Source organism: Gopherus flavomarginatus, chromosome 6 (assembly GCF_025201925.1).
Source record: "Gopherus flavomarginatus isolate rGopFla2 chromosome 6, rGopFla2.mat.asm, whole genome shotgun sequence".
Classification (NCBI taxonomy): Eukaryota; Metazoa; Chordata; order Testudines; family Testudinidae; genus Gopherus; species Gopherus flavomarginatus.
This window is the reverse complement of record NC_066622.1, coordinates 62,719,043-62,741,602: the sequence shown is the minus strand read 5'-3', so window position 1 is coordinate 62,741,602 and position 22,560 is coordinate 62,719,043. Positions and strand designations below refer to the sequence as shown.

Here is a 22,560-nt window from a genome sequence, read left to right as displayed (position 1 = left end):
GGTCCCTGCAAACAGTTGATTGATGCACAAACTCATCCCCATTTTCTCAAAATTTCATTCTGTCTGTGACTAAGCATTTGAAATCTCATCTGCTTTGCTGTGATTAGTCACACAGTCTTGTTTTTGATAGGACGAGCAAGATTTGTGCTGTGAGCACACAGGGAAAGCAAATGTACAATTCCCTGTTGAGAGCGAATGACCAACTTTCTGCGAGTGGCTGGGTTAGTGACACCAGCTGCTGTGTGAGCAGAGCCCTGCTGGACTGTGTTCAAACCTCGGCTTCACTGGAACTGGTTAAAATCTCGTTCAAACCCTGGCTAGGATTCCTATCTTCATCTAGTGGAGCCCTCAGGCCAGGGCTAAGGCCCAGCACAGCATGGGGGGAGGGGAATTGCCATCACTGTTGCCCATGCTCTCAAGTCTCCATGGACTTGCACAGATGGATGAATGGGAGTCACATCTGTGGCTTTAAGGGGAGGGGGGGGGGTCTGATGTGTACCTAGCACCTCTCAGTAGCATGCTGCTGGCAGACTGGGATTCCCTGCAGTAACAAGCGCCTGTATTCTGTCTGCTTCACTCTGACCTAGAGAGCACACAAATGGGAGAGGCTCTCATCTAAACAGACAGTTACACACCCCGCCTTACAGCGCCAGCCACAACTGAGGGCAAGCCAGCAGCTCTCAGTAAAAGTCCCCACAACCCAGAATACCCTCAGAGAGCTGCCCCCAAGCCTTGCTGGGCCTGGAGCTCCACCACAGCAGTTGCTCTGCAGCTCTCTGCCCCCAAAAGCCTGCTGGGTGGGTGACGCAGCACGGTTGCGGCCAGCAGCGCAGGAAGAGTGTATGAGCCCATGCCGGTGTAGTAAAGTACACGGGTTTATTTAGTTGATAGGATTCTTTACAGAATGCAGAAAACATCTTTAAAATAATCATACAAGGAATAAAAACACAGCAGTGATTGGTGAACACTTTTTTAATACAAGTCTCTCTCACCATTACAGTGTCTAGTGGCATAAACAAACAGCACTGGTGCTAAGGGGAAGGCGGCCGCTGAGAATGCCATTATTATTATTCTGTTCACTGCCCCTTCGCCTCCAGTTTCTATGGTGACAGGTAGGCCCAGGCCTGACGCATGTGCGCCTGCGCATGGCCAGTATGGAGTGGCTGTGGTTGCTAGGGACAACGACACTGTTTGGGAGCCTGTTCTAACTTGCGTGTGTGGGGATAACTTCAGGCCTGCTGGAGAGGCACCTGAAATGCACCGCTGCCAGTTCAGCCCTTGCAATCTACTCCCAGCTGCAACGGGCTTCCAGACACAGCTCTAGGTGCAGCACCAAGCCAACAGAGCATCTGAGTGACAAAACTCCCACTCCCTCCATAGCCAAACAGGACAACATGGGCCAGTGCTCTCCTAGGAAGCCTGCTCAGTTCCAGCACTCCTGCAGGGGGGGAGGGGGAGTTACAATTGGTGTGGGGGGTAAAGTCAGCACCAATAAAATCCTGCCTGAGGTGCACTTTGCAGCCACCTCAATCTCACTCTTCCCACCCCCTTGCAGATGCAGAAGCAGACCCTACCGAGCTAAGGCCCTAACAAGATTAGGCTAGTGTTTGCTTTTGACAGGCAAACTCCCTTGAAGTCAAGAAAAGGGTTGATGGGAAATGCCACTCTAGCAGTTAAGAGGTGAAGGTCATTTTCTCCAGTCACCTACTGCTGTGTAACTTGGCCACGTCAGCACACAAACATACTTTGCAAAACAGTCAATATGGCTTAAAGTGTCTGCTTGGTGTGCAAAGTCAGCCAGAACCTGCCTAGCCAGCCCCAGCCAGGGCAGGGCCACATTATTGCAAAGGGTTTTTCCTCCCTCTAAATGTACCAAAAATAGTTCTCAAACGGTCCAGAAAAATCCATGCTTAAAATGATTTAGTTCAAAGGAAAAAAGCACAGGAGCAGCCTACAGGGCAACGCCAACCTCGCAGGAGAGAAGATGAAAGTTCATTTTAAAAAGGCAAGAAACCTAGACATGGCTCTAATATTTAACAACGAATAAGAGACAGAACTCAAAGTGAGCAACGCAGTCAGTCCCATGGAGCTGATACTAAGAAGCTAAGCTCGTATAAACTGCTGTCAGCGTTACCATTTTTAATGATTTTTTAATAAAACAATCTGAAGCTGTATCAAAAATTTAGTAAAAAATTAGATTTGAGAGTTTTACTCTGAGCCATTTCTGGCACTTCGGAGGTCCCAACCACCTGTGTAATGTGCACGTGAGCGTGAGGGTAGCACAGCACAAGTGGGTTGGGACAGCGAAAGGGGATGGATGAGAAGCTGTGTCAGTACTACGCTCAAGGAGAAGTGAGGAGATAGCAACATACTACATAAAAATATTGCATCTTCGCCAAAATATCTCAAAGTGTGTCAAACCCCAGCGCTCGCTACTTACATGGAGAATTGAGGCAGTATAAAACCTTCTCCCATTCCTGGCAGAGCCCCCCCCCACCGCTGGCCTGCACACACCACAGCCATGCAGCCCACCGTGGAGATACTGCCCCTCTGAGCCTGACTGAGCCCCACTCTGTTATCCAATGGCTGTTTTCCAGTTCTGAGGCACCTCCGAGTTCTGTTCTCCAGCAGCATGGGGACCGGCAGGGCGATCTTGGCAGGCCAGCAATGGCCTATGCAGGGGCAGGGAGTTTCCTGGGCGCTTGGCAAAGGGTGCCCACACTCAGGCTGACGACAATTTTACAATACGTGAAAAAATAGGATTCCTCTGATAAAAACACTGGCTAGGTCCATCCTCTAACTGGGTTTGAAACACCTCTGGAGCTGATTTTTAGCAAGGTACTTCCCCTCCCCTGTCCCAAAAGCTACACAGACAACTTCAGGTAGACAGCAGATTAAATGTAAAAACTCAGCCTTGACTTCAGAAAGTCCCTTGAATGTCATTATTTGTAGGCTACCTTTCATATTACGTTCTGTTGCTAGACACACGTGAATAGAAAAAACAGTACAGTTAGTGTTAAAGGCAAACAGCAGAGCCTCAGAGTGCCACCCCTAGTGCTGCCTGTACGTCCAGCCATCTCTCTCCCTTTTCACCAGTCCGCGGACGCGTTGAGAAGCCTGCCGTTAGAAATACGTTTGAGCCAAGAATTTTCTATGAATAAAATAAAATAAAAGCTGTTAGGCAAAAATAAAATCAGTGTTCCAAAGTCTCCCCAGCACTCTGGTGAGCGAACATTTCCGGAGAGGGGCTGGCTGCGGTTTGGGATTCTAAGTGGTGTTTCTGGTTGGCAATGGATTTGCAGGCCATCAGTCCCTAAAGACAACCCTGGCACGGGACTAGAGGCCCCTACTCCGCAAAGAATCTTTTGTTCATTAAGGGGGAACGTATGGAGGTGGAGATCTGTAGGGGGTCATGTTCTTCGGGCGGGAGCCTTTACCCTCCATGGGTGCTGTGAAAGGTGGGGGAGGCTGGTATGGAGGTGCATTAGGGTCTTCATCCCGCAATGGAGTATATTCCCCGATGGTATCCTGGTTCAAGGGGGTGGTCTCTGGCATGTTCTGGTTTGGGTACTCTGGAGGGGGAAGAGGGGCTTTCTCCTCCTGAAGGATCAGGGGCATGCTGGAGGAAGGGGGAGGCTTGGAGTCATCCAGCTCATCTGCGAATATGATCGGCACTCCTTTCTTGATGAAGGTGGCCTGATCTTCAATGGTGAGTTTGCCCTTTCTCTTCTTGCGATAACAGATCATGGCGATGATGCCAGCGATCAGCAGGATAGCAGCAACCACCACAGCAGGGATCACAGTATGCAGGTACACGTCATCCTCGCTGCTCTTCTCGGGGTCTTTACCTGCCAGCAATGTTGGGGTGGCTTCAGAGATAATCCTGCCATCTCTAGCCGCTGGAATAAATTGAATGTGCCTGCAGCTGCCGGAGCCAACCACAGAAATATTTATGGGCCTGAACTCTGGCTCTAAGGCATTGGAGAAGGCTGGGCTAGGACCACCCGAGTCATCAGAGATTCTTTTGCTTAAGACTCTGATCTGTTCTTTCGGGCATGGGTCCAGAGGCAGAGTGTTGTTTGTCCACTCCACTACAGTGGAGCCCTTGGTGATGTTTTGTAAGGTAATTGTGCTGCTGTTCCGGTCACCAAATGCAAAAGCCAGCTTCTTTACCAACTGAATCTTTTTACTGATGTCATTGGCCACTGCATTGTGGTCTCCATGGAATCTGGCTTTGAATTTAACTGGAGACTTATCCCCATGTGGCCGTTTGTGAACATGTATTTCAAAAGCATCCACGGCAGAGAGGCCACCTTTGTCCGTGGCGTACATGAAATACTCATGCTTCCCTATGTGGCTGTGATCAGGCATTCCATACATTAGTTGACTAGTGCTATTGAACTGGACCCAGGAGTTTTCTTCCACCATTTTCTGCTCTTTCAGCTTTAGAGTTAATTGCAGTTTATCGGTGGTGGTGTCTTCTTTGTCATAGAATGTATCAGAAGGTATTTTAACCTCAAAGTAAGTGCCTTCCCATGCATCCACCCTGTCAATGTGGTTTGTCAGCCTTGGTGGCTCATTTGGCTCCCACACATGGGAAGGACCACTAATAGTAGTGCGTATGCGGGTTGGTGGAGAGGGGGTTTCCAACTTAGTGATTGGTGATCTGGTCGTGCCAGGGGGCTTGGTAGGTCGAGGAGTTTTGGGTCTTCTGGTAGGCCTTCGAGTTGTAGCTGTAGAGGAATCTGTTGTTGATGGTGTGCCTAGTTTCAGAGTGGTCACTCTTGGTTTCTTAGTAGTGGTTGTGGGTGGTGTAACCACAGCAGTAGGCTCTACATATCCAGTCATTGTTGGACGAATTTGCCCAGGGATAGTACTGGTGGCTTCTACTACTCTGGTTGGTTGAATAGGTCCTAGAGTTGGTGTCTGAACAATGGCTCCTCTTGTTCTAATAGTAACTGTAGGTTTCCTAGGTAATGGTATAGGTTCTCTTACTGGAGGAGCTGTTGTTTCTGTGGGCGGTGTAATGGCTGGGGACGTGGGGGTGGGAACAATTCTGGTTGGTGGTTCCTGGATAGCAGTTGTAGGTGGCCCAATGGCAGTGACAGGTGTAGGGGTGGCATTGATCTGCCGCCTTATCCTCTTAGGAAGATGAGGTTTCTTGTTAGCAATATGCCAGCCAACAACAGGGTAGCCAAGATGGGCAGACATGGCACCTTCTTTAGCAGGAGCTTCAACGTTGCTGATGTTGGGAACACTATTTTGGCTCAAAGAACATCCCAATTTCCATGAGAGTAAGGCCCCATTTTCCACCACCTTCTTTGCATTTCCTGGCCCAGCCATGAAGGCTGACATGTCAAAGAGTCTATTATTTACAACAGGAACCAACTTCATGTTATGAAGGTCCACCTCTGAAAAATGTTTCATTCGGTTTAAAAGTTCAATCCTTTGCTTTGGTGTCATTTTTGTTAAGTCAGCATCCAAAATTACAGTCAGGATTGTGACTGGTTCCTCCGTGCCACACATGAATGGTGCTGCCTCATTCTGGTCTTGGGAAGCCACTTGTACTGACTGAGGTTCATTGTGGTCTTCAGGGTGAACCTCAATGGAAAAGACATTGGTGGTCTCGGGCACATAACTTCCATTGGGCTCCAGCTGTCCTGCATTCACTGAGATGTAATGCACACCCTTGTCAGTATCCAGGGGCAGACCTTCCAAGGTGCTACTCTTCGGTTCCCAATGCAGCCAAGAAGGCAAGGAGTCTCTCCCCACTTCAGATATCTACGGAAGACAAGGAGAGGTATGGTAAGGTACTGTTGCCTTCTAGAAATTAGTAAAGAGACCAGTCTGATCAGAATTAATGTTGACATTACAGGCTTTCAACAACTGATCTTGCAAGCACAACAGGTGTAAAAGATAAATTCTAGCCAGAATACCAAAATTGATTTTTATTGCATGCATCTGCTCCCAAAACACTGAGTGGCCTGAACAGAGGAGCAAAGCAAGTGGGTATTTAAAAATACTTTGTCAAAGGGCTCGTCTCCATGATGTAAGCTCCCAAAGACCAGTAGGTACCACTATATGGGATAAGTATGATATTCTCTGCTAAGGCACAAGTGCAATTCCAGGGTGTAGTTACACAGAAAGACATCCAGAGCTGGCCCGTGACAATCAACTCGGGCTCATGGGGCTTGGGCTATTCCCTTGCTGTGTAAACTTCTGGGCACAGGCTGGAGCCTGATCATAGAATATTAGGGTTAGAAGAGACCTCAGTCCAATCCCCTGCTCAAAGCAGGACTAACACCAACTAAATCATCCCAGCCAGGGCTTTGTCAAGCTGGGCTTTAAAAAGCTCTAAGGATAGAGATTCCACCACCTCCCTACGTAATCCATGCCAGTGCTTCACCAGCCTCCCAGTGAAATAGTTTTTCCCTAATATCCAACATAGACCTCTCCCACTGCAACTTGAGACCATTGCTTCTTGTTCTGTCATCTGCCACCACTGAGAACAGCCTAGCTCCATCCTCTTTGGAACCCCCCTTCAGGTAGCTGAAGCCTGCTATCAAATCACACCTCACTCTTCTCTTCTGCAGACTAAGGCCATGTCTACATCTAAAATTTTGCAGCGCTGGTTGTTACAGCTGTATTAGTACAGCTGTATAGGGCCAGCGCTGCAGAGTGGCCACACTTACAGCAACCAGCGCTGCAAGTGGTGTTAGATGTGGCCACACTGCAGCGCTGTTGGGCGGCTTCAAGCGGGGTTCGGGGATCGCGAGAGCAAACCGCGGGGAATCAGGTCTCCTTCCCCGGTTTGCTCCAGTGTTCCCCGAACCCCCGAACAAGCAGGTCTCCTTCCCTGCGGTTTGCAGGGTGGTTCCGGGAAACGCGAGAGCAAACCGCGGCGAAGCTGGTCTCCTTTCCCGGTTTGCTCTCGCGTTCCCGGAACCACCCAGCAAACCTCAGGGAAGGAGACCTGCTTGCTCGGGGTTCGGGGAACGCGAGAGCAAACCGCGGCGAAGCTGGTCTCCTTTCCCGGTTTGCTCTCGCGTTCCCGGAACCACCCAGCAAACCTCAGGGAAGGAGACCTGCTTGCTCGGGGTTCGGGGAACGCGAGAGCAAACCGGGGAAGGAGACCAGCTTGATTACCAGAGGCTTCCTCAGGTATGCTGGGATACCTGCTTATTCCACGGAGGTCAAGAAAAGCGCTGGTAAGTGTCCATATTTGATTACCAGCGCTGGATCACCAGCGCTGGATCCTCTACACCCGAGACAAAACGGAAGTACGGCCAGCGCTGCAAACAGGGAGTTGCAGCGCTGGTGGTGCCCTGCAGATGTGTACACCTCCTAAGTTGCAGCGCTGTAACTCCCTCACCAGCGCTGCAACTTTCTGATGTAGACAAGCCCTAAATAACCCATTCCCTCAGGCTCTCCTCGTAAGTCATGTGCCCCAGCCCCCTAATCATTTTCATTGCCTTCTGCTGGACTCTCTCCAATTTCTCCATATCCTTTCTGTAGTGGGGGAATCAAAACTGGATTCCCAGGTATGGCCTCACCAGTGGCGAATAGAGGGGAATAATCACTTCCCTCGATCTGCTGGCAATGCTCCTATTAATACAGACCAATATGCCGTTGGCCTTCTTGGCAACGAGGGCACACTGTTGACTCATATCCAGCTTCTCGTCCACTATAATCCCCAGGTCCTTTTCTGCAGAACTGCTGCTTAGCCAGTCGGTCCCCAGCCTGTAGCGGTGCATGGGAGTCTTTCTTCCTAAGTGCAGGACTCGGCACTTCTCCTTGTTAAACCTCATCAGATTTCTTTTGGCCCAGTCCTCTAATTTGTCTAGGTCCCTCTCTGTATCCTATCCCTACCCTCCAGTGTATCTACCTCTCCTCCCAGTTTAGTGTCATCTGCGAACTTGCTGATGGTGAAATTAATCCCATCATCCAGATCATTAATAAAGATGTTCAACAAAATCTCTGGGACCCTTCCACCTTGCAGAGCCCCGGAGCCTGGAAGTCTACACAGCAATGACACAACCCTGCAGCCCAAGACCAGCAAGCCTGAGTTGGCTGGCATAGGTCAGCCAAAACTGTCTAGTTGCTGTGTGGGCATACCCTAAGTCATAAGAACTATGAAGCTGAAATATTTTATTATCCCAGCACTATCTGAGCTACATATACCTACTAGAGCCACAAATTCAGATACCAGCATCTAAGATAAAGATCTTCCTCACAATAGTACTGATTAAGCTAGTAAGTTTTTCTGGCTTTGTCACAATTCATCTTCTTTCTGAAGTCTTCTACAAACCTAAGATGCCCAGAAGGAAATGATGGCATATCCACTTAGCTCAGGCCCTCATCTGAGGCTCATAAGGATCTCCTGTCACTGGGGCGATTAACATGCTAGTTGGCCTTTTCACATTTAGCTCTTGATAACAGCAGAAATGAATCATTAAAGCCATGCTGCTATTTCCAGTGAAAGGGTTCTGCCCTTGGCTTTCCATCCTCCCGAGAGGACCAGAGGCCTGATTCACCACTGCCTCCCCATACTCCTTGTGTGGCCATTTACACTAGGACAAAGTAAGGGCCACCAGATCAGCATGGCAGCACTTACCTCTGAGGTGCAGAGGCACATGGCAGTGGAGAATGAAACCGGGTGGAATGACTGATCACTGTTAACCTGTACTTGACAATCACTAGCTTGTACAAAAGGTTCAAATCATTTGATAGGAGTCAGTCCTATTCAAAATGAGACCACTGTTCAGGAGTTTGACTTTCCTAGAACAGAAAAAAAGGTGTGCTCCAGCCTGGCCCCTTGCACCAAGAATTTGGAATATTTCATTTGTTGCTTTCCTTTAAGTTAATATTGGACGTTATTTTGTTATTTGTTGACTGACTTGGGGCCATGGTTAGTGGATCACTAACCTGAGTCTTTCCTTGAAATCCCGTTGTCTAATTTAGGAGTGGAAAGTTAATGTAAGTGAAGATGGAACTGCCATGCGCTGAGAAGGAAGATCAAGTTAAAGGTAAGTGCACCTAATCCCTCCAGCTCTTTCCAATGTATTTTCAATGTGATTCCTACCAGTCTTCCACCCCCATTCTCCCAGCACACACCTGCCCTGCAGCTCTCAGATAACCCTGACCATACACGCATCTCTATGTGGGGCACAGGCGGGGAGAGACATAAATAAAGCTATTTCCCCCAACCTCTCCTAGCCATTTTGTTCATTTAGTGAGAAGTTCTGAGTTCATTCTGAAATGTCAGCCAGCAGACAGCATGCCTCAATTTGCCAATCATTCTGTTACAGGGACTTTGCTTTCAGTGCAAGCTGTTTGTCATCAGCACAGCTGACAGTCTGGAGAGATGCCAAGGTGCTTTCCCCTCCCCCCACATATAAAGAAAAAACATGTGAACATGTGCAAAGCCACAGTATCTACTTCTGTGCCCATTCCTGCCTGCTCCGAAGCCCAGGTACTGGATTCCCACTTACAGGACACCAACTGCACCTGCCAGGTGGCAGCTGTATGCTTCCAGTGCCCACTTAAGTTGTGGCAGCTCATGTTCTGTGTGTTATGGCCACTTCCCTACATTCACAACAAAGAGCAGGTCTGACATACTGTGACACACTGTTTGCAAAGCCACTGCCACCACAGCAGGGCTTCCCAGTTCTGACTATATAGCAAGCCCTGGAGTTCTGCAGCAAAGTGGCAGTTTGCAGTGACTTAGATAAGGAAGTGGCTACTTTGGTGCCATTTCCCTCTCATTATTTATTTCGATATTAAGTGGATTAAATCCCATAGTTACACTGCAAGCTCTCTGGGCAGTTGAGCACACCATCCCTTCCTATGCTTGTACATAGTCTTGCACGCAATGCTGGCTTTACACTGGCAGTGTGCAGGAGCCATTCACTTCTGGAAGGACAAGAAATGTAGCTTTGAAGATGCCAACGCAGATGCTGAAACATGACTCTGCAGTAAGTGGTGGATTCTATTGTTGAAGAACTGAGAACCACATGGGGCCCCAGCTACAATTCATAGTGGATCCCCTTCCCGAGCAGCACTTAAACACCTCAGCAAAGCTAAAGGTTTGCCCCGTCAAGGGGCCTACACTAGAGCTCAATGAGAACTGGGAGGCAGCAGAGTGATTCAAGAATTAACTCTCAGCTCCCACTGCTCCAGCCTGCAATTTCTAATGCTACAAGCAGCTTCCTCTTGCCACTGCAAGGTGTCCCCATGCACAGGGAGATACTCAGGTTCCCTTGAGCCTGCTGGGTTTGCTGCAGCCTAATGCAGTGCTGTGATTAAGCTCTCTCCAAGAAGGCCATTTTCATATCTCTGCAATTCTGTAGAGCTCAAACATATTTCATAATCTGCTAGACCATTAAGATGGACAAGGTGGCCTTGACATGGAACCAGACTGTAGGAACGCACATGAGATTTGAGAGCAGTTGAAAAGAGAGGGTTGGAATGCTGGAGCTGGCTACCCAGCACAGGGTCTCTGCTTTAGGATAGCTGAATGAAAAAGCACCAAGATCAGTCATTACTCACTGACTATATTAGGTGCTGCAAGCATGGCTTCTGCCTTCTCCAACCTTCTCAGCTCCTCCCCCTCTCATCTGCAGTGGGATTTAGGGTCAGGGCAGACAGAGTTGGCCTAGTCACCAGACCAGAAGGAAGACTTTGTGGCTAAAGCACTGGACTGGAACTCAGGAGGTGTGTTCAATTCAGGGCTTGACCAGACTCACTGTGTGACCTTTGACCATTCTGGGCCTCAGCTCTCCATCTGTATGACAAGGAGAATACCTAGTACCTTACCAGGCCAGTGAGTGACAATTCCCTTTGTGTGTGAAAAGAGCAGACATGACATGTACCACAGAAAAATCCTAGAGACTGCAGCAAGCAAAGACTGTAAATGATTAGCAGCTAGACTAACAGAAATCCTTTCCCATTTGCAATTCAAACCAATGGGTCTGACCAGTCACTCTTGCTACCTCTGAGTTTTCGCAGCTCTTTACTCTGCTGCTCAACTAACAATGAAATTATGCACATTGCTGTGTACCCTACTGTGAGCAGAGAAAGCGCAGTACCCCAGTGACAGTGCTGGGCCTGCTCTAACAGGCCTCGTCTCCTGCTGACCTACATTTTCTACCTAGTTTTAGAATGTGGATACATGTTCTGGTGGCTAGCTGCAAAGTGCCGTCCCCTGAGAGCAGATCTGACATATGAAGTCAAGGCTTCAAATACAAAGCTGAGTCTTAACATAACATTTTCATAGAATCATAGACTATTAGGGTTGGAAGGGACCTTAGGAGGTCATCTAGTCCAACCCCCTGCTCCAAGCAGGACCAATCCCCAGATTTTTAACCCAGTTCCCTTAATGGCCCCCTCAGGGATTGAACTCACAACCCTGGGTTTAGTAGGCCAATGCTCAAACCCCTGAGCTATACCTCCCCCCTTTTATTTGCATGTATTGTTTTTCACAGAATTTACCTAGCCAAGATGGGCAGGGATGCCCAAGAGAGTCTAGCGGAGGGCAATGAAAATGATTAGGAGGCTGGGGTGCATGACTTACAAGGAGAGGCTGAGGGAACTGGACTTATTTAGCCTGCAGAAGGGAAGAGTGAGGGGGGATTTGACAGCAGCCTTCAACTTCCTGAAAGGGAGTTCCGTGCAGCTTAGTGGGAACTTAGCTCCCAAGCCTGTTCATGCAGACCAACAGGACAGGACTTAAAACCATATAGTGGTCATGCATTGAGAATGCAGAGATACCAGGGTGGGGAGAATAGGCACATCACAACCCCGAGAAGCCTCTCAGGGCTTTCAGTGAGGATGACAAGCAAGCTAGGAGGGCAGAGGCCATCTCACAGACAGGCTTCCTAGTCAAAGGGACAGAGAAGACATTGCTTCTCCATCATAACCACAGCCTGTACCCTGTCTCAATTAATGGGCTGAGCCACAGTTTGGGAGATGGGCTGGAGATGGTATGGGCCTAGCTCTACTTGCATTAAATCGTTTCAGCAGCCATTAAGTTCCCACTGCTAGAACCTTTTCAAACAATGGATACATTTCCTCACGTAGGTGCAGATTAGATTGCCCCAGGCAAGGTTAGACACCATAGTGATGCTATTGCTCTGTCACCACTAGAGCTCTTCTTATAGACTCAGACTTAAAGGTCAGAAGGGCACATCGCAATCTAGTCTGACCTCCTGCCCACTGCAGGCCACAGATCTCACCCACCCACTCTTGTAATAGACCCCTAACCTCTGGCTGCCTTGAAAAGCAGGTACACAAGCACCCTTGTGCAAGGTGATATCAGCTGACCCAATATAAGGAAGTACACCCGTCTCTGGTCCTTCTCCCTAACCACAGTCGTTCTGAGGCAGACAGGAAGAAGGATGGAGAGCTGGAGTGCAGAGAGTAACTTTACAAGAATAGTTCATAGAGTCACAGAGTTGAAGACCAGAAGGGACCACTGGCTCATCGACTGACTTCCTGTGGGATGTCACAGACTACCCCTAATTGAGCCTGTAACTGTAGGCTAGAGCATCTCTGCCAGACAGGCATACAGTCTGGATTTGAAGTAATCAAGAGATTCAGAATCCATCATCACTTCCCCTGGTAGTTTGTTCCAACGGTCAATCACCCTCTCTATTAAAGTGTAACCAGTGCTGTCTGAGAGCCTTTGTAGATCAGAAGGGACATGGTAATCATCTAGTCTAATGTCTAGAATAACAGGCCAAAGAACTGCCCTGAATTGAACTAGAGCCGATCTTTCAGAAAAAACATCCACTCTTGATGTAACAATGGCCAGTGATGGAGAATCCACCACATCCTTTGGTAAATTGTTCCAGTGCTTTATTATCCTCACCGTAAAAAAAGTGCCCCATTTGCAGTCTAAGTTTGTCCAGCTTCAAATTCCAGCCACTGGAATTTGTTATACCTTTGTCTGCTAGATTGGAGAACCCTCTCCAATGTAACAACATCCTTCTTGAACTGTAGACACCAGAACTGTAGACACCCAGGATTCCAGCAGTAGTCTCAGCATTTTCCTGTTTATGGATCTAATGACCGCATTAGCCCTTTTGGCCACAGCATTGTACTGGAAGCTCCTGTTCAGGTGATTATCCACAATGTCTCCCATGTCTTTTTCAGAGGACTATCTTCCCACGATATAGCCCTCCATCCTGTAAGTGTCTTACATTCTTTGTTCCTAGGTGTATACATTTAACCGTATTAAACTGCATACTGATGGCTTGTGTCCAGTTTACCAAGTGATCCAGATTGCTCTGTATCAGTGACCTGTCCTCTTCATTATTATCTGCAAATTTCATCAGTGATGATTTTGTTTTCTTCCAGATCATTGATAAAACTATTAATTAGCATAAAGCTAAGAACAGATCCCAATCTCTTCAAAGTCCTCACAGCTCAGAGAGTATGAAGGGGGTGGTGGTACTTTTCTTCTGTTAATGCCCTTCTTGTGGGGACATGTGCTTCCTCCTTCTACCCAGACAGACCTCTAAGTGGGTTTGCAGTGCCAAGACAAACCTGGCATTACAGAACAGGTTTGAAGTCTGTGTGAAGGACAATGGCGCCAGGTGAGGTAAGAAGTGCTAAGGAGGGTGCTCCCTGCATCCCCACCAAGGTTACTGAAGCTTCAATAGTCAGTGCTGAGTGAAGAATTCACTCCCAGTATAGGGCAGAGGAGAGTCTGGTCTCCAGGCTGTAATAGAGGATGGCACTAAAGCCAGAGCGGCACAGTGCATCTTGGTCCTCTGATGCAGGCCTTATGACATGGAGGCTGGTCTTGGTACCATTGACAGACCCAGTATCAGACTGATGAGCCTGGTATCTCAAAGGTTACCAAGTGGGTCTGGCCCCGGCACAGAAGGCACTGAATGTAAGCATCTGTCTTTATGACTGCTGGCAGGAAGTGCAGTTCCTGAAACCTTACAGGCTCCCGACCAGCTCTGTCTCACTAAGTGGCCCAAGGGAAGGGCTATCTATACTAAGCTATCCTGTAGTACTCTGAACTAACCATTTACAAGAAAATCTTAAGCAAGACTAAGAAAAGGTCTAGTATGAGGATATGATGGTGAGTTCTGTTCACAATCTATGAGGGCGGAGAAAGAAGTATGGTTGGGAGGGTCCCCTTCCTGACACAGAATAGGACAATGTCACTCACATCATAAGAAATCTTATGCACTCTGCCCCAAATAGACCTGGCTCTTCTCGGCAGTTCTACAGCTCCAGGCTGGGGCACCATATCCCACAAATGAAACATGCCCAGAGACCCCCTGGAAAATGAACAAGCTTTCATACAAAAATTCATCCTCTCCCCTCAGATCTACAGATGGCCAAAAGATTTCACCAGTTCTCAGAAGTACACTTCACCTCAGTGTCATAATATAATTCCCAATTCTGAACCTTAGCGTCCAAAATATGGGTACTAGCATGAATTCCCCTAAGCTTAATTACCAGCTTAGATCCTGTAGTGCTGCCATCAATCAGGACTTAGAGTAGAGTGCCTGATAAACTCTGGTCTCCCCCAAAACCTTCCCTGGGGACCCCAAGACCCAAATTCCTTGAGTCTCACAACAAAGGGGAATAAACCATTTCCCTTCCCTCTCCTTTCTTCCTCCCAGCTCCTTTCCGCCCTGGGTACGCTAGGAGATCACCGTGATTCAAACTCCTTGAATCACCACACAGAGAGGAATGATACCTTCCCCCCTCCTCTTTTCCCTTCACCCAGAGGCAATCCAGATTCAAACTCCATGAATCTAAAACAAAGAGGAAATTCACTTTTCCCTTCTCCCCCCTGCTCTCTTTCCTTTCTCCCCACCAATTCCCTGGTGTACACAGACTCAGTTCCTTTGAGCCTTAACTAGGAGAAAAAAATCAGACAGGTCTTAAAGCAAAGCTTTTAATAAAAAGAAAGAAAAAAGGTAAAAGTTTATCTCTGGAATTTAGATGGTAAAAAGTTACAGGGTCTGTCAGCTTACAGAAACTAGAAAGAAGCCTCCCCCCCAAGCAAAATACAATTTAAAATACTTCCAGCAAAACTACACATTTGCAAATAAAGGAAAACAAATAAAAAGACTATACCGCCTTTCTACCTTTGTACTTACAAAATTGGAATAGAAGATTAGAGAGCCTGTAGGTACATGTGGTCACTCTCAGAGCCCAGAGAGAACAAAGCAAAACCCAAAAGACACAAACAAAGGCTTCCCTCCACCAAGATTTGAAAGTATCTTGTCTCCTGATTGGTCCCCTGGTCAGGTGTTTGGTTCCCAGTTTGTTAACCCTTTACAGGTAAAAGAGACATTAACCCTTAACTATCTGTTTATGACACTCAGTCATACAGGCCTTCATCAAACTTTAGGGCTTGACTACCTCTACCCAAGGCTTTCTAGAAGCTCCAGCTAGTGCAGAAGAGTTACTTTTCTTGTGAGTAGGAAGGGCTGGGAGCATCTTCAGATCTGTGCTAGCCATGACAGCCCTGAAAGGGCCTCCTTGCTCACGCCACAAACTGAAGTCACGGCCCCATGAAGAACACCTGCTGGTAAGAAAGCTGAGTTCTCAGAAGCCAAAGGGCTCAAAAGAAGACCATCCACCAGTTCTAAGGACCAAATTACTAGCACTGGAACTAGAAGCTTTTTAAGTGAGGGAAGGGACTTCAAATGCAGCAAGTCCCTCATTAACCAAACAATTAAGGCAGCCTAAAGCAACTGCCTTACCTTCACACATTCATGGCAAGTTGAAATAGCAGCCACATGCCTGCTATTCAACAACTCACCACCCAATCACCCTTTTACAGATGTCAGTGAGAGACTTCATTGTGTCCACACCTCTCTTCGGTGTGCAGGGAGCATTGGGTTTTGTTTTTTTGTTTTTTTAAACACCAACTTCCTGTCAGACAGCTCTGCTTCACAACTGAACAGGCAAAATTCCGAAATAGATGTGCCCCAGTGAACGCTATTCTCACCCACTCCCACTAGGACACCTTCATTTTCCAGCTGTGCTCATGTTTCCTGCAAGGGAACTATTCAGAGTACAAAGATTCCCTCTGCCAGGGCGGCTGTTTCACAGGGAGGTCACTACAACACACTGAGTGTCCCCAAAAAGACTCCCTTCAGTAGCTCACACTGCCAACTTGAAAAGGGTTTGTTCAGTCGCATTGTTCTGACTGGAACAAGCTGCATGCCTGCGTGAAGTTCAAATCCCTGCCCACACCCTGATTCTTCTCATTCACATAGAAACAGAACAGGAAAAGCCCTGAACAGCTTTCAGAAAGGGAAGTTTGTCTCTCCTCTACTCATGGCCTTTTAATAAGCCAAAGGCCAGAGGTGAGCAGAACTACTCCACAATGCTTGTGCCAAATTCTGTGATCTCACAGCTAACCCCCACTCACTACAAGCTCAGCAGATATGCAGCAGGATGATGTGTGAGCTGGCAGTAGGGTTAGCTAAGCCTAAACCAGTGACCTTCAGCCAGCCTGTGTACTAGGACATTCTACTCCCCACTGGCCACCCTCTCATCCTCCCAAACACTGGAGGAAGGAATCCATAACAGCAGTGCTGAGACAAAACAAGGAACTTCCAGGCCTGCCCAAGAAGCTGGTTATAATTAGACTGAGTCACACTTTCCAGCCCTTCAAATCCAGAGCTCGTTACTGAGAGTTCACTGAAAATGCCCAATTCCCTCACCCTGGCTCACTACAGAAAAACAGACAATGAACCACTATTAACAAATCTTATCTTAGGGATCGCAGCATTACAGTAAGGCAGATCCCTTCCCAAGAGCTCCTGTGACCGGCTCCAACCAGAGACTGCTGTTGAGCCCAAGATATACAGGAGTAAACAGCCATAGGTGCTCTTAAAGCTACTGCAGCACTGCTCTTTACATCTGAGTCAGGGAGAATTATTCCCCTGGTCCCAGGTGTCCCTAATTCTAAAGCCACCATTACTTAGCACAACACCTGCCCAGTGCTCCAACTGGCAATGCTTTTTGTTCTGTACCAAACCTCCTCCAAGAAATGCTGGCTCATGGGTCACATTCAGTTAGCAATCCCTGCACTAAGCTCCTTAGAGGAAAAATAGAATGATTCCAGACTTTTCTTTCAAGGAATTCAGCAGAACTCGCACCCACCAAGTCTAAATGCTTCAGAAGTCTGCCTCTCTCAGTGAAACTGTTATATTACCAGGGACAGGCAAGGGACCTGTGCACACACCACACTTACAGCAGATAATAAATCTAGTATGGTTTCTGAAAATCAGTCCCTATAGATCCTACTTAAGAGAATGAACTCTCTAATATCTGATAAGAATAAACCCGTTAAATATAAGTCCTTTCACCACATGGCAAACGGAGTGCTCACTGGGCTTGTCAAAAGCAGCCTCCTGTTTAAGGAGCAAAGCTGCTTTGCACACATTTATATCCAAATGCTCCAACAGCCATGAAAACACCATTTAATAGAATCAAGTAAATTAACCCAGGAAATTAAAGGAGACATTGTCATCCTGAGTGACTCACTGGCACGAAGCTGTGAGTGGCTGTCTCAGGGTATGTCTACAATACGGAATTATTCCGATTTTACATAAACCAGTTTTGTAAAAAACAGATTGTATAAAGTCAAGTGCAAGCGGCCACACTAAGCACATTAATTCGGCGGTGTGCGTCCATGTACTGAGGCTAGCATCGATTTCCGGAGCATTGCACTGTGGGTAGTTATCCCGTAGCTATCCCATAGTTCCCGCAGTCTCCCCCGCCCATTGGAATTCTGGGTTGAGATCCCAATGCAAAAACAGCGTAGTGGATGATTCTGGGCAAATGTCGTCACTCAATCCTTCCTCCGTGAAAGCAACGGCAGACAATCATTTCGCGCCCTTTTTCCCTGTATTACCCTGGCAGACGCCATAGCATGGCAATCATGGAGCCCGTTTTGACTTTTGTCACTGTCACCGTATGTGTACTGGATGCTGCTGACAGACGTGGTACTGCAGTGCTACACAGCAGCATTCATTTGCCTTTGCAAGGTAGCAGAGACGGTTACCATCCCTATTGCACCGTCTGCCATGCCACTGTAAATTGGCGATGAGATGACAGTTATCAGTCATTCTGTACCATCTACTGCTGTCATGGGTGCTCCTGGCTGGCCTCACTGAGGTTGGCCGGGGGCGCATGGACAAAAATGGGAATGACTCCCCCAATCATTCCCTTCTTTAGGTTTTGTCTAAAAATAGAGTCAGTACTGCCTAGAATATGGTGAAAGTGTACTAGAGAACCAGAGAGCACAGCCGCTCTGTGTCAGAGCCCCAGAGATCCTGCAGAAATGATGAGCTGCATGCCATTCTAGGGGGTGCCCCTGCAACAACTCCACCCGTTGCTTCCCTCCTCCCCCAACCCTCCTGGGCTACTGTGGCAGTGTCCCTCCATTTGTGTGATGAAGTAATAAAGAATGCAGAAATAAGAAACACTGACTTTTTAGTGAGATAAAATGAGGGGGAGGAAACCTCCAGCTGCTATGATAGTCCAGGCAGGACATTAAAGGGTGGCGGGGGGAGGAGCCCAGCCTCCCGCTGCTATGCATAGTCCAGGCAGTACACAATCTTTTCTTCAGACATGAACGGGGGGGTGGGGGTGGGGGGGGGGCGGGGGGCCTGATAGAGCTCAGCCTCCAGTTGCTATGATGAAGACGGTTACCAGCCGTTCTGCACCATCTGCCGGGAATGACATTTTTACCCAGGCGCCCCCGACCGATCTCACCGAGGCCAGCCAGGAGCACTCACAGGCTGATAATGACAATGGATAGCAGTCACATTGTACTGTCTGCCACTGGGAAGGGGATGCTGGTGTTCAGCGCTGCAGCACTGCACCAGCATGCAGTAGACATAGGGTGACATTGAAAAAAGGCGAGAAATGTTTTTTTTCCCTTTTCTTTTGGGGGGGGGGGGAAAGAAGAGGGTGTAAATTGATGACATATACTCTGAAACACCCGGGAAAATGTTTTTGACCCTTCAGGCATTGGGAGCTCAGCCAGGAATGCAAATACTTTTCAGAGACTGCGGGATAGCTGGAGTCCTCAGTACCCCTTCCCTCCCTCCCTCCATGAGCGTCCATTTGATTCTTTGGCTTTCCATTACACTTGTCACACAGCACTATGCCGTGGACTCTGTCTATCATAGCCTGGAGATTTTTTCAAATGCTTTGGCATTTCGTCTTCTGTAACAGAGCTCTGATAGAACAGATTTGTCTCCCCATACAGGAATCAGATCCAGTATCTCCCGTATGGTCCATGCTGGAGCTCTTTTTGGATTTGGGACGGGATCGCCACCCATGCTGATCAGAGCTCCACGCTGGACAAACAGGAAATTAAATTCAGAAGTTCGCGGGGCTTTTCCTGTCTAGCTGGCCAGTGCATCCGAGTTCAGATTGCTTTCCAGAGCGGTCATAATGGTGCACTGTGAGATACCGCCCGGAGGCCAATACCGTCTATTTGTGGCCACACTAACCCTAATCCGACATGGCAATACCGATTTCAGCACTACTCCTCTCGTCGGGGAGGAGTACAGAAATCGGTTTAAAAAGCCCTTTATATCGATATAAAGGGCCTCGTCGTGTGGACAGGTTAAATCAGTTTAACGCTAAATTCAGTTTAAACGCGTAGTGTAGACCAGGCCTCACTGTGCACCAATAGCACCCTTCTCAGAGTGCTGCTGACCCTATGCACTTTGGAAAGGACCTTATACCAGGAGCTATAGACTGGGCAACAGAAGATAGAAAAACCAATCCATAGTTGTGGTCATTTCCTTTCTACTAATAGGACAGTCTATAGAACCAGAATTTTATGCTAGGTCTGCAGTCTCACTTCCATGCCAGAGCCTGCCAGCAAAGACTACCTTGATCAATATTCAGATTATAGTACTAAAGAGATGCAACATTTCTGTTGATAGCAACAAACTGTAGTACACAAACTTGTCTGCTACAGGACCTACAGATTACTTCTCCACCACACTGACTATTGACTCTATTTCACCCAGCCTATGCTATGCTGTATCTGTGCAACTTTCTACCAGAAGAACATTTTGGTTAAGCACAGAAATTCTCCTATTCTGCTGAGAACGAAGGGCCACCAATCTCTGCAGTGGGATTGCGAATCAGCAGCAAATATGACGCTGTGGAGATAGATAAATATTTAACAGTTTAGTCTCACTGCACACAACAGCCTACTGATGCTCACATGTCCTGCTTGCAGACCTTCATGCTGGTACAGAGAGAAAGCCAGGAAGCTGCCTCGCATCTTGTTGTACAAAACATACATGTTTTCAGCCCACATTGTGGACACTGCTCTCAGCAAATGTGCACTGGCATTGGTAGGTTGAGTTAAATCTTGGACTATCCATCCAACGTGCTCTATCTGATCCATCTTGAATGAGAGGCCTTTGAAACCTTCATGTATTTCCCCACAGGGAAGAGTGGAGTTAGGGTATTGCTTTGTCAGAGACAGGTGATCAGGATACCTCTTGGAGATCCTGCGGCATCAGCATCTTTCCAGTAGGTGTAAAGGTTTAGGACAGAATGGGGAAACATGATCTCCCTGCAGTTTGAGGAAGAATCTGTACCTGGAGAACAATGCCAGGTTCATTAGAAGAACCAGCCTTTTCTTTGAAGAACATACAATAGTGGGGTTCAATGCACAGAGCTCCCACCTACAGCTCTTCTGAGGTGGCCACTCATTAAGAATGCCAGAGACTGAAAGAAGAGAATTTCCTCCTTCAGTGACTCAGATGCATGTTTGTGAGAACATTTAACATTCGGATGTGATCCCAGGGCTCTGCTCCACATACTGCAGGGTAAGCTGATGAGTGAGGCTGGTTTACAAAGCCATCTGATGTCCAGCTTTCTCCTATTTACTTCTACCAAAATGTTAGTGAGAATGACCATTTAGAGCCATCGATAACCCTCCCTGTAGGAGCCCAGGAGGTGTCACATTCTGGCTGAAGAAAGCATTTGAGGGTGGTCTCTACACTAATGCAAAAATCCCAACCAAGTCAGATTAAACACTGGGACATCTTGAAGCTAGACTTGAGTGAATATCCTGTCTTTTGTAAGAAGATTTCCTCTGAAAGCTCAGGTAGCTAAGATCAACTTTCCTGCATTGTGATGGAATACCAGTCCCTGAGAGAGGGCTATAGTCATGCTGACTGGGTCTGAAAGTCATAGCCCCAAACATTGCCAGAGAAGGCCATCCGTATGACTGCTGTCTTCTCCTTGATCTTCTGAACTGTTCTGGACAGCAACGGGACAAGAAAAAACAGTTACCCACTTTTCAGTAACTTTTGTTCTTAGAGATGTGTTGTTCATGTCCATTCCAAGCAGGTGTGTGCGCACTGCGTGCACACCAGCCGGAAGATTTTCCCCTAGCAGTGTCCATAGGGTCGGCCCTGGCCCCCCCAGGAGTGGCGCCACTATGGCGCCCTATAAAGGGGCCTGCCGACCCTCCACTCCCTCAGTTCCTTCTTGCCAGCACTCCGACAGAGGGCAGGAGGGTGGATATTGGAATGGACATGAACAACACATCTCGAAGAATAACAGTTACTAAAAGGTGGGTAACCGTTTTTTCTTCGAGTGGTTGTGCATGTCCATTCCAAGCAGGTGACTCACAAGCCTAAACCTAGGTGGTGGGGTCGCAGGTCACTGCTGACTGGAGTACTGCATGACTGAAGGCTGCATCATCCCTAGCCTGATGCGTGATGGCATAGTGCAACGTGAATGTGTGGATAGAGGACCACGTAGCAGCTCTACAAATCTCCTGAGCCAGCATCTGAGCCAGGAATGCCGAGGCGGAGGCCTGCACCCTGGTGGAGTGGGCCATGACTGGAGGAATAGGGGTTTTAGCTATACGATAGCATTCCCGGATGCAGGCCGTGATCCATGAAGAGATCCGCTGAGAGGAGACCGGGAGTCCCTTCATCCTATTCGCCACCACGATGAAGAGCTGGGTCAACCGTCTACATGGCTTGGTCCGTTCAGTATAAAAGGCTAGGGCCCTGCGGACATCCAGGGAATGCAGCCTCCGCTCAGTACCTGAAGAGTGTGGTTTTGGATAAAACACCGTTAGGAAGATAGATATCTTGTCCCATGTGGAATTGAGAGATGACCTTGAGGAGGAAAGCTGAGTGAGGTCTAAGTTGGACCTTGTCCTTATAGAAGACAGTGTACGGGGGCTCAGATGTCAGCGCCCTGAGCTCCGATACCCTCCTGGCAGAGGTGATCACTACGAGGAAAGCGACCTTGTGTGACAGGTACAGCAGAGAGCATGAAGCCAGGGGCTCGAAGGGAGGCCCCGTGAGGGCGGAGAGGACCAGGTTGGAGGTCCCAGGTAGGAGCTGGTTGATGAACATGCGGAAACAGCCTGTCCATGCCCTTGAGGAAACGACCGACCAGCGGGTTTGCGAACACTGAGGTACCCCTCTCTCCCGGGTGGAAAGCCAAGATGGTTGCTAAGTGAACTCGAACCGAGGAGAGGGAAAGGCCCAGCTGTCTTAGGTGGAGCAAATAGTC

At 48.1% G+C, this 22,560-nt stretch overlaps 1 protein-coding gene across 3 annotated transcripts in view; it reads right to left on the bottom strand.

Moving 5' to 3' along the window:
- Positions 1-857: 857 nt before the first annotated feature.
- DAG1 (dystroglycan 1) overlaps positions 858-22,560 on the bottom strand; it is a 125,128-nt gene continuing 103,425 nt past the window's right edge. For all 3 annotated transcript variants that reach the window (XM_050960082.1, XM_050960084.1, XM_050960083.1), the window contains one exon: positions 858-5,781. In XM_050960082.1, the coding sequence (XP_050816039.1) occupies positions 3,373-5,781 (2,409 nt within the window). In that variant the 3' untranslated portion in view covers positions 858-3,372. The remainder of the gene's footprint in view (positions 5,782-22,560) is intronic.